Here is a 12,504-nt window from a genome sequence, read left to right as displayed (position 1 = left end):
AAACCACTGGGGCCCAAGTACCCTTTGTGTGTCAGAACAGAGCTATTAGGACTGCTTTCTGGACACATCTTGCCTGTACTTTGTTCCACCTTCCCGTGGCTAACCATCCCTTAATCTTCAAAATGAGTTGCAACCCTTTCCTCTTAGTTAATTGTAAAGCAAAAAAAAAAAAAAAATTCTTCTTGGCTGTGTAGTAGGCTAATTGAGGGCTTCCTGGTGGCTCGGTGATAAAGAATTCACCTGCCAATGTGGGAGATGTGGGTTCGATCCCTGGGTCGAGAAGATCCCCTGGAGAAGGAAATGGCAACCCACTCCAGTATTCTTGCCTAGAGAATTCCCATGGACAGAGGAGTCTGATGGGCTACAGTCCTGTGGTTGCAAAGAGTCAGACACAACTTAGTGACCAACCAATAAGAAGAATAATTGAATTTGAGTTTCTTGGGAGATTTTCACTTTGTTAAAAAATCTTCAATTCTTATCAAACACTTAGATATAAAATGTCACCTTCCTGGAGGTAGCCTAAAGTCTGTCTCTAGTTTTACAGAGCTTTTTTGAATTTTTTTGTGAGATTAGGGGCTGCTGAATACTTTATTCAAAAGTTAGCTGATGAGGCAGGGAAACTGAAGCTGGGTAAAAAGGAGCAGAGACTGAGCCCCCCTTTCTCCCATCCCAATCCCTTCTCCTTGCTTGGACACACTCAGTGGCTCCCTGGAGACCAGGTGGATCCTGACTGCCTTAGCGCTCCACAGAGTCAGAGTAGCAAGTCCTCACTATTTGGGTCACTTGTGAGATTCTATTTATGCTTTTTTTTTCTTGGACTGTGATTGTGGTTTTGATTATGATATTTTATAAAAAGATCTAGGGGTGCTGTTTGTAACACCACCCACTTGAGAGATTGCCTCTCTGAACACGCGTGGGAGAGATAGCAGGTATGGTATTAGGAGGGTGGTGTTCCTCCATGGACGCTCTGGACCTTGTAGCTACTTAGGCTCCCCTTTCTGCTGAGCAGATAGGAAGCTTGATGTCAAGACTGTGGCCACCTTGAGGAAATGGCTAGTGCATGACAGTGTATAGTTTGGGGTACTAACTTTACCCCAGTTTTTTCTTCTTAAAATTGTTTTCCATTTGTCATTTCCTTATCCATCTGTTTACTTCTCTTCTGACATGTAATACCCTTGTTAGCCCCATCATTCTTTTTAGAAGAAGTTGGTGTATAAATTAGCAAATATATAAGAACTGTCCTAAATATTTTAAGAAACCATCCTCTTGATCCTCACACTCTGGTGTGAGCTGTAGGCTGGGCTGTTGCAGAAGTCACCTGGCTGGTTGTGCCCTATCCCATCCCTCTCCTTTCTGCAGCTCTTTCCTGCAGAGTCGACCCAGCCACACAGAGTAGATGCTTCTCTGAGCAAACACCTCCATTTCTAGACCCGTTTCCCATGGTTCCCCTTCTGTACTTCTGCAGCTCTGGTTCCGCCACTCTGCCCTCCCTCTGCTTGTCATTTCTGTGAACCTGAAGCCCTCTTCCCACCCCTTCATCTCTCTCCGCTCTGTGTCGGTTTCCTCTGTGAAAGCAGGGCGGACCACTTCCTGGGTGCTACTTCCTCTCCTGCTCATGTGTTGGGTCACACTAACTGGGCTGCTCACCCACAGGGGCCTTTGTGCAAGTTAGAACAAGGTACTGCATAGGACTTCCTACTACTGGAAACTCATCCGATAAATGTATGAGTCCAGGCTGTTTACCCTGTGAGGGGCGCCCTGAGTGGGTGGAGGGTAGAGGGGTGTGCCTGCCTGTGCACTTGTGCTCCATGGCCCCGTGTTGTAATTGGTGGGAATTGTCCATATCCCCAGCACCATCAGTCTGGCTAGGGCAGGCCCTCAACACCTGTTTGCTAAGCTAAAGGAAGAACAAAGGTGTGAATTCATGCTATGCTCTTGTCTGAAAAATAGCAGGGAAAGCACACTTGACAAGGCTTTTGCACTGAATGTTGTGAATATATTATAATGCCGAGATGTATTTTTTTCCCCCCACATCTCAGTATTTCTGAAATGACAGATACCTTAGTCAGTGGACTGTGGTAGGTGAAGACACAGCCCCTGGAGCTGGACTACTTGGGCCTGAATCCCAGGGCTACCACTCACACACTTGTGAGATTCTGGGCATTTTACTTAATCGTTTTGTGCCCCAGTTTTAACAGCAGTTTGTTCCTCTACTTCCTGGTGTTGTAGTGAGAGTTTAATGGATTAATATATGTGCAGTGCTGGCTCAGATGGTAAAGCGTCTGTCGACAATGCGGGAGACCCGGATTCGATCCCTGGGTTGGGAAGATCCCCTGGGGAAGGAAATGGCAATCCACTCCAGTACTATTGCCTGGAAAATTCCATGGACAGAGGAGCTTGGTAGGCTACAGTGGGGTTGCAAAGAGTTAGACACGACTGAGCGACTTCACTTTCCTTTCACTTTAGAATATCACCAGGCACATAATAAATAGTAAGAGATATGAGTAGTAGCTGTTAGCAGCACCATTAAAGGCGACATAGACATTCACTATATTGCTGTTTTCTTTTAACCCTGAAAAGCTGTTTTAATCCATGGAGCACAGCTTACATGGCTAAGCATCCCATGTCAGTAGCTGCAGACTGGCCACATTCTGTGTGCTGAGGTTGAATGCCCTCTCTTCCCGCACCAGTTTCTGGTTTCCTGCAGGAGAACATGCAGAGTGCACAGTATGCTGACAGGAAACCAGCAGGCTTTGTTTTTTCTTCTTAATATAGCAAAAGAGAAAGAGGGGAAACCCAGATAAGGCTCATTTTAGAACTTAACTTCTCCAAAGCTTAGACTGGTAATAAGTCTTAGCTGTGTAAAACTATCAACCAAAGAAAATTGTATTTGAGAAAGTGATTATGTATCCATTAATTCATTCACTGCACTAAGCAGCTTGTTGGATTTTAGTTTGCTGACCAGGGATTGAACTCAGGCTCTTGGCAGTGAGAGCCTGGAGGCTTACCCACTGGACCACCAGGGGAATTCCCTGAAAAAGTTCTTCTAATGTAGTTTTTGTCTGATTGCAGGGCAGCCTTCCTTAGATGGTTTTCAAGGAAACTGGGCTATGAAGTGGCAAAGGTAATGACTGTTCTGGGGCCTAGCTCCCCATCTGGTGCCTTCCGGTGTCCTCAGGTTAGACAGTAGATGGATGTCTCTCCCCAAATAGTTGTGGGTTCCCCTGGTCCTCACTCTTCACTTGTGGCTGGCTGCAAGACCACGTCAGGGATGTGGTGGCTCTTCTCTGAATTGCTTAAGACTTTTCTTCCCGTCTCATGCTCAATTGAGAAACGATAGCCGTGTAGGAAGCTGTGCATGACTCCTGCTCACTGCCACACCCTGTTGAGCTCTCCTTCACGTTAAGCAAGATCTGACTAATGCATTCTTTGGAGATGCTCTGCCTGTTTTCATCGTGAGACTAAATGTTTTTTTCCCAGATCACACTACTGTAATTGAGTTTACCCTCCACTTTGAGAAATATCCTTACCTACCAGAGAGCACAGCCGAGACTCCCACGGCATTGGAGGACACTGATTTGGAGTTTTGGTACCCTTTCCTTAGTTGAACAAAACAGTATATGAGTAAACAATATAGGGATGATCTGAAACTTTTTTTAATTCGATTTATCTAAACCCTGAGTTTGATATTTCTGTGTAGAACTGGTCAACTTTAGCCTTGTCAGAGGGTGTGTTTAATGACCAGTTTCCAGAAAGAGTATCTACATGAGGAACTTTCTCCAACAGGCCTTCTTCTGAACCTTCAGGATTCATTTACCTTCAGGTTGCAGAAATGATAGGCAGGCAGCTGTTCTTACTCTCCATCGCCTAGAAAGTGGAGGAGCAGACAGTGGGAATGTGTTCATCTTGACTCAGGTTGGTTAGCGGAGACACTCGCTGATCTGAGTCCAGTGCAGTGGGTTTGGTGCACTGAACTTGCTGAGCTGGCTCCTCTCCATCTCTTCATTCAGCCCGAAAGTCATGGCCAGTTTCCTTATCCAGGGGGTGGGCCATTTCTCAAAATATGAAAGAAAGCAGCCAGTGACTGCTCAGGCCCGCTTGTAGGCTTACAAGACCAGCTATTGCCACAAAGGGAGAAGCTTCCTGTTTACCAGCCGGCGTGAGACAAAGTGGTTGTGCTTCCTGGCTGTGTGGGACTTGGCACGTGGGCCACATTCTGTCCATCAGGACGGCAGGGCTGAATGCCTGCTCTGTGCTCAGCCCTTGCCCCTGTGGCCCCGGTCCTGGATGCAGGCCACCCTCCGGAGGGCACTTTCACTTGGACTCCAGAACTGGCCCTGGCCTTCTGAAAGGGAAGGCAGCCTTGCCTCCTTGCTGGCTTCCTCCTTAGCTTTCCCTTCCCCATGGGGCCCAGTCCAGGCAGAACCCTTGGCACGAACCTGAATCTCACCATAAATTCACATCTTTTGTTCCTAAGTCTCTAGGAAGCAGGATGTCAATGCCTCTGGGGAAACAGGTCTTTTTCGCCGGAGTGGCAGCTAGTGGGAGCTGCGCCATCCTGTACTACCTGGTCCAGAGTAAGTATCCGGTGAAGCGCCCACGGCAAGGCCGCCTCCTAGTTCTCTTGGCCCTTTCCTCCATCAAAGGAAATACTTCAGATGCTTTCAGCAGATTAGAGACAGACGGAAAGGGCTATTTTGAGCAGCCAGTATACCATTCCATTGGCTATAGCTTCCTTCTCATCCTGTAATCCCAGTTTTCCCAGGAGCCACAAGAACAAATAAAAGGAACAGGACTCATTTGCGTAAGAAGCCTTGAAAAAGCAAGATGGGCTTTCACCCCTGTGCACACACAGGGGATCCATCAAGATTTCTGAGATTATGTAAAGAACAAAGGAAAGGGGGCTACCAGATGGTTCCCAGGTCTGGAAAACTGGCTTTCTCCAGTGTCCTCAGCCTGTTCACCCTGCCATTCTCTGCTGTTCAGTTAGTGGCAGACGGGACACCTTGAGCTGGGGACTGGGGCAGGAGCAGAAGATAAAAGCAGAGTCCAGGCTGGCAAAATCCTGACAGATGCGGCTTTCAGCCCCACTGCACCTAAATTTGAATTTGTAAAGATAGACCACGATCATTGGGAGCAGCTGAGACATTTAAGGGCATTTCAGTGCTACTGGTTGCGAAGCAGCAGCAGAAAGACTGACTTTCTTTGAAGATCTTTTATGCCTGCCCGGCTTGGCTCCTCACCCTGTTACTTCCTGCCCTGACGTGAGCATCACCCACAGCCAGGCAGATAGCCTCAGCTCCCTCCACCCGTTCTTCCCCACCTTCCTTCAGGGCTGACCCAGAGGTCTCTGGGTCTAGAGGTGGCCAGAGATGAGCATTCCCAGGGATAATTCAGACTGGAATAGCTCAGCACCACTGCCCCTCTGCCAGAGCAACGGAGGCAGAATGTGACAGGAATGAATACATTTTCAGGTTGAGGGCCTGGCAGCCTTTCCTTCTGAGGGAGCTGGGGTCAGCTGATAGTGATAGTCCAGTGGGCTCTGCGACCAACTGCCTGGGTTGAATCACAACTCCCAGCTCTGGCCTAGCTGTGTGACCTTATGGGGGAGTCTGTTTTCTTCCTGGGCCTGAGTTATCTATGTGATGAGGGGTAATATTTAGGGCCTCCGTGTGAGGTTGTTGTAAAAATTAAATCAGTCTCACAACTTGTGGGATACGGAGGAATTGCTCAGGGAAGGTGGTCTGGATGCCGCCTCTGCTCCGTTTGTCATGGCTGCGACCTCGTTCACGCCTGCAGCCCTCTCCTGGGAGGCCATCCTGGAAGGGCATTCTCCTTGACCTCTCCAGGCTCAAGCTGCCTTTCCCATCCATTACTGTGATCTGGCCTACAAGTCTTTCTTGTTGCCACCTGACAACCATACTTGAGAAGCTTAGCTTCCTTTGGTCTCTCCCTGGGGAGGCTTGTCGTACCTGATGCTTTCAGGGAAGTGCTTCCTGGAGTTACCAGTAGTCTTTGGACCAAGGATACCTGAGGCTGAGAGCAGTTTATCTACATGAAATGTTGGCATAAATCTGTAAACTTGACAAGTTAGCATTTTCATGTCCTATCACTTGGCCTAAGGGTTTTGTTTTTGGTGGTGCAGTCTCTCTATATTTTGCTGGTTTATCAGGACCTTCCTCTTAGTAGAAGGAGTAATGTTCAGAAGTCAAGTTAGATTCTGGCCCCAACTCTGCTTCAGATATCACAGGACATAGAAATAGAAAGAAAGAGAAGGTCTGAGCAGACGCCTTACGTGAAGAAGGGAGGCAGTGAATGAGGTGAGGAAATAAGAAATGAAGTTGACACAGAAGGATCAAATACTTTGCTCAAGGTCACCTGCCACACCCCTGCAGATGCTGACTTCCTATGTTTTAGTGTCTCTAAAATGGACGGATTAGATAGACCTTAATAATAGTTCCACCTGTTTATTTCATGTTTGTTCCTATTTTCCATGCTGTACATGAATTGTGTCATTTAACTTTCTACAAGTTCAGTAAAGGAAATACATGTAACCTCTCTGTTTTCCACTTAGAAATGTTTTCCAGAGCTTCTTATTACCAGCTGGCCCTGGAGCAGCTGCACAGCCACCCTGAGGCACTGGAAGCTCTGGGCACTCCTCTCAACGTTCACTACCTCCGGCTCACTGACAAGTACAACTTCGTGGACATCGCTGATGCAAAGGTAACCTGCTCCCCCTGCGAACTGTAGGCTGGGTGCCTACCGGGTTGAGGAGGGGCTGCTGTAATCTGGAAAGGGTCTTGGAACAAGCTGGAGGAAAAGGTGCGAGATGGGAAAATCCACTACTTAGCACCTTTAAAAAAAGCACTGTGGGCTAATTAACTTCCACACAAGTGTTCTCCCTTTCCGGGGAATTGTCGTGGCAAGGAAGACCTGTTTGTGCTCAGGTCACCATCTTGAACTGAAGGTTCTCGAGCAATGATCAGTGGTGGTTTGCCAGTATTTCAGTTTTGAACTTGAAATATACCTACAGCTAATTGGTGCTCATTCAAATCTAAAAACTCTTTAAACTCTAGTTTTAAATGTAAAAGCTTCCATGCAATGCCAGTCCATTTTTTCAGCTGTATCTCACTTTTATATAGTTCAACTGATAAAACTCAGCTGAATATAAAAAGCATTTTTTTCCTTCTGTCTGTTAGAGGAATGATTCTAAGTTGTTTGGGGAATACAGAGAAGACTTTGAGGGAGTTTATAGTTTATGGCTGTGGTTCCCTCTGCCAGTGTGTTCTCAGAGGAGGTGTGGCTGGGAGAATGGGCTGAGTGAGGCAGTGAAAGGGCTGTGACGTCATCTTGGGAGGTGTGCGCTTGATTCTGCGACGAGCTGAAGGCCTGGAATATTTGGAGGATAAGAGTGAGCTGATCTGACCTAGTTTATTTTTGTTCTTGTTGTTTTATTAACTTTAACAGGAACAGTTTTATTGGAATTCTCCCCCTAACTACAAAAGCAATTTGTGCTCAAGTATTCTGCTAAAAATAGTGGTTTAAAAAAACTTCTAATTGCTGTCTAGTTGGTTTTATATTGGATTAGTCCAGTTCGTTGGTCTTCTCCTATGAGTCTGTATCTGTCTGTACTAAGAGTTGTGGCTCTTCCTCTTTCATTTCTCATTCGGGTCTACTCCTTTTTTCTTGAGTCTGGCTAGAGGTTTGTTGATTTTTATCTTTTCCCAGCTCTAGATTATATTTATCTTTTCTATTGTTTTTTAAATCTATTAATTTCCTCTGATTTTTATTATTTCCTTTCACTGACTTTGGGCTTTGTTCTTTTTCTAACTCCTTTATGGTCCAGATCAGAGTATGGACCATTTTTTAAACAAATTGGTTTTTTTTTTAATTTAAAAATTTGTTTTTTAAATTTAAAAAATTTGTTTTTTTAAACAAAAAGGTTTTACCCTTTTTAAACAAACAGTGGACTTGTTTTTTGTTTTTCTATTATGAAAAGTTTCAAGTATATGGAAAAGATGAAAGAATTTATGCTGTGGAACTCATGTATCTGCTACCTGGATTCTGTAATATTTTGCTCAGTATTTTGTACCTATTTGCCTACCTCTATTTGTTCATGAACCTATCTTATTATTTCCAAATAGCCATACACTTCACCTTTAAATTCATAAGCTGTATATCATTAATCAGAGTTTATGGTTGCTTTTTTTGAGGTAAAATTTACTCTCAGGATCTGATGAATTTTAACAAATGCATCCCCCTATGCAGTCCATGGGGTCGCTAAGACTCAGACACAACTGAGCGACTTCACTTTCCACTTTCATGCGCTGGAGAATGAAATGGCAACCCACTCCAGTGTTCTTGCCTGGAGAAGCCCATGGACGGAGAAGCCTGGTAGGCTGCAGTCCATGGGGTCGCACAGGGTCAGACACGACTGAAGCGACTTAGCAGCAGCATGCAACTCAAGCCCCTACCTAGATATAGACTGTTCCCATCACCTGAGAGGGGCCTCATGCTCTTCTCACATTATAGCCATCTCTGAGAGGATAGCATTGTATCCACTTACGTCTCTTTATACCCCCCAGCTGAAGATCCCTGTCTCTGGACCAAAGTCAGAGGGCCATCTCTATGTCAGCTCATCCAGAGATGCCCCCTTTAAGAGGTATGATGGGAAAGTGGGTGGGGAGGAGGAGGAGAACCTTCTTCTGGAAACAATCTTGATTTCCCTTTTCAACTGCAGTTGTATGATTGCGGCACTAAGAATTTTTCAAAGCTTCAGAAGTTTCACAGCCAGGACAACATGCATGCCAGTGCTTTTGCTCTTAGCTCAGTCCGGACATTTTATCCAATGCAAACTACTGAATTTGAGGAGCTTTAGTTGGTGTGGTCTAGGTCTGCCATGCTGTGTCACAGTTTCCAACACTGCTGCCTCTGTCGTTACAAGTGAATAAAGGCCTGGGTTCCTGTTCCAGAGTTATTCATCACATTCTTTATGTAAGCTCTCCCTCCACCCCATTAATTGGCTTTTCTTGTCTGGTTGCCAGGAGCTAAGTCAGTCACTTCCCCCACGGGAAGCCTCTCTCTGAGATGTCTGCTCTTTAGCCAGGATGTATTTTAATTCCTGGGGACAAAAGGCAGTCCCTGCCTGGCCTCGCTGACCCCTGAGCCTGGGATTAGAGGCGGAGCTGAAGGTCGAGGGGAATTAGGAAACCAGGAATGAGGTGCTCCTTCTCTGATTCCAGCCATTCATTGTGAAACTTGCCTTGATGGTGATTTAAATAAAGATAGCCTGGAATAAAAGGTTAAAACATTGTTAACATACTGCTAACATAAAATAGTTTAAAAAATTTAAGAAATTCCAAACAACTGTTTATTTCCTTTTAAACCATGTCTCTTGCCTCGGTGTTTTCATTGATGAGAGACTATACTTTTGGTTTTTCTCAGGTGGAACCTTCAGGAGGTCTTCTTAGAGCTCAAGGATGGTCAGCAGATTCCCCTGTTCAAGCCCAGCAGGGACAACGACGAGGTGAAAAAGGAGTGAAAATGATCAGCTCCCTCTGCTCCTGGCCTCCCTGGTCACCACGCGTCCCCCGGGGCTGCAGGTGCAGCCATATGGTGATCTCTGTATCATTCTAATTTAACCACAGTGAACCCTACTGAAGTTTTTAATCAGAAACTTACTATAATTTATAAGAATTTGAAAGTCCTCTGTATAGAAGTATAGAATAAAGGGAATCAGTATTAATAATGTTGATTTCTCATCTCTCACCAACCCACCCCACGCCAAAAATAAAAAAGTTTTCAATGAAGTTTTCTAGCACTGACGTTTTTAAGTGTTAACATCAGAATGCCAAGGAAGACAGACAAGCACTTCTGTCTGGTCGCTCTACCCTAAATTTATGTTAAGTAGCTTGTTGGTCACTCTCAAGTACTTATGAGTTTTTCTTCTTCATTGTTTTATTTTCTTGTTTTAGTCACCAACTGTCTGCCTAATTGAAGACTCACAAAATAACTGCTTTAACCCAAACATTTCAAAAGCTTAAAACAACCACATTTTAGAGAATCTTACCTGTAGGTTTTCTTAGTCTTGCAGGGGGACAAGATCTTCTGAGCACCAGAGCCTATAAATCCCAGAAATCTGCCACTTTTGCTTTGGAAAGGCCAATTTAACCCCCTCAGTATTATTAAGCTTAATGTAGTTATAATCAGGGATGTTCATCAGCTCTTTTCCTAAGCTCTTAATATTCATTGAAGGGAAATTTCAAAAAGGTTATGCGTAAATGTGCTGGTAGAGTATGAGGCCTTTCATCGTTGTTCTGTAGTTTGTTTCTTTAAAAAATACTCTTTGAATAGAATATTAAGTGGAGAAGTCTTTCCCTGAGGGCACTTTTTCCGGTGTGATAAATATTACGATCTGTGGAGTCTTTTGTGCTGCTCTGTTCTTTAACAATTTATGTGCCGTTCTGTTCTCTAACAGCTTTTACTTCCTTTCAGTGTTTGCTGGATTTTTTTCTTGGTGTGGCCAAACCGTAGAAAACCCAAGTGGATCATCTGTTCTGAAGGAAAAGCAAGTAACAATTTTTGTGTAAAATTTGGATTAAGAGGCTTTCCTCTAGTATTATGTAGTGAAAAGATCCTTAATTTCTATTTGAGTCACCATCTTGGGTACTTTTTCCAGTTAAGCATATTTCAGTGTATTTACTTCTTAATGCCTGCATGGCTGATTTTGAACAGGCCAGAATGCAGTTACTGAAGTAGACGCTGTCCTTTCTTTTCTTGAATTGGTGCTGTATATGTACAGCCCACTACTTGTGTATCTAGCAATCACTGTGCCTCAGCTATGGTCTCCCAGCAATGACCTTGAGGACATCTTGGATAATATACATCATCATCAGAGGCAAAGGTGACTTTTTATCAACTGAGCAAATGCTCCAAGCCAGCACTGGAGAAAGGGCTTCACTAGCATTGTAAGAATCACAGACTTATTAAAACAGCAGACGAGCAATCACAGCCAACAAGTGGCAGGAGGACTCCCACTGGCTTTTACTAAATAAGATGCTGCCTGGTCTCCGCTCACAGCAGTTTCCATGATACTGGACCAGCAGAGTTCCAAGCAGTGGTGCGAAAATGACGTAGTAGGCGAGAGAGACCAGTTAGGAGGAATCCAAGGGGCCAGTTGAGCCACCCCTCCCTCTTGGTGGACTGGTGACTCTACGGGCCTTGAGGCCTAAGATTTCAGATATGATGGAGACTGCCTTACAGACAGACAGAACATGGAAAAAGGTCTCAGCAGGGAAAGTGAGCTATACTCCAGAAAGATGATCTGCCCTTTGGCCGGTTAGCTGAAGAAGATACAGTAAAAGCAAGCTCTGGACAGGTGAGGTGGCCAGTGTTAGCATTTTACATGCAGCTTATAGCCATCAGATTTTGGAGTAAGTATATGATTCTACTGTTAGGAGAATGTGCCAAATTATACTGATAAGACCTGTATGACTTTCAGAAGTCACAGATTTTACTGTCATTTATCCCATTTTTCTAGATTTGGCTTCCCCCTACCTGTCTTCCTTCCAACCATTCACCGGTCCAGGGATTTAATAATACCCGCTGAGACAAGGTTCTATCACTCCCAGTTTTGGTAAAGTTGTATTCAGCAAAGATGAAACTAAATTACATCCACATGAAGCTACCAGCACTTGGCAAACAGTGGCCTCTCTCCTCTTCCCATTGGAAAGGCCAAAGAAATGTTCTCTTAACAGCAGCTTTACGGCTTTCTGAAGGCAAGCAGCCTTAGGCTGTGGACTCTGGTGTTTTCAGCTTGTCCATATTAAAGATATGAATAGATATGAATAAATACCTATCGGTTACCAGTCTTACAGGTGAGGCAGTGTTCCTACTGCTTGTTGGGAGGCTTGGCCCAAGGAGCCCTGATGATGGCGGCAGGGCATCAAGGAGGTGGTGAGAGGGTGAGGGAAAACCTCCAGGCTCCACCCACAGGAAGACTCTCGACTCTTCAGGAACCCGTTTGGTTAAAAGTCCTGTCAGGAATGTGTAAAGAGAAACTGACGTTGTATGATCCAGGGTTCAAAAGTGGGAGATGAAATGTTAGAAACACGTCTCAGACACAGGTATGTACCACAGACCACATGTGGCATGTTAAACACCTTTTATTATTAAAGAATGATCCTCCAAGGCAGAAGTTGTTCTTCTGCCACCACATAACCTTTATACTTTTAAATTTGGCTACCATGTGTCAGTTACCTTGCAGTCTTAATATGAAGGTAAGTTTTTACTTACAAATTTTTTTTTTATAAAGTAAGAAACTATAAAAACTATGGGCTTCCCTGATAGCTCAGGTGGTAAAGAATCCACCTCCAATTCAGGAGACCCAGGTTTGATTCCTGGGTTGGGAAGATCCCCTGGAGAAGTGAAGGCTACCCACTCCAGTATTCTGGCCTGGAGAATTCCACAGACTGTATAGTCCATGGGTTCGCAAAGAGTCGGACA

The 12,504-nt window shown here is 44.8% G+C and overlaps 1 protein-coding gene across 13 annotated transcripts in view; it reads left to right on the top strand.

Moving 5' to 3' along the window:
- COA1 (cytochrome c oxidase assembly factor 1) overlaps positions 1 to 9,809 on the top strand; it is an 80,229-nt gene extending 70,420 nt beyond the window's left edge. For 6 of the 13 annotated variants that reach the window (XM_005899416.3, XM_070369370.1, XM_070369371.1 and 3 more), the window contains 4 exons: positions 4,478 to 4,577; positions 6,575 to 6,723; positions 8,586 to 8,662; positions 9,445 to 9,809. In XM_005899416.3, coding sequence (XP_005899478.1) covers positions 4,493 to 4,577; positions 6,575 to 6,723; positions 8,586 to 8,662; positions 9,445 to 9,541 — 408 coding nt within the window. In that variant the 5' untranslated portion in view covers positions 4,478 to 4,492 and the 3' untranslated portion in view covers positions 9,542 to 9,809. Of the gene's footprint in view, positions 1 to 3,072; positions 3,125 to 3,786; positions 3,916 to 4,477; positions 4,578 to 6,574; positions 6,724 to 8,585; positions 8,663 to 9,444 lie in introns of all 13 variants that reach the window. The other 7 variants (XM_070369361.1, XM_070369362.1, XM_014479323.2 and 4 more) reach the window with 2 other exon arrangements.
- Positions 9,810 to 12,504: the final 2,695 nt, after the last annotated feature.

Source organism: Bos mutus, chromosome 4 (assembly GCF_027580195.1).
Source record: "Bos mutus isolate GX-2022 chromosome 4, NWIPB_WYAK_1.1, whole genome shotgun sequence".
In the NCBI taxonomy this organism is placed as follows: domain Eukaryota; kingdom Metazoa; phylum Chordata; class Mammalia; order Artiodactyla; family Bovidae; genus Bos; species Bos mutus.
This window is presented reverse-complemented; position numbering and strand designations above follow the sequence as displayed.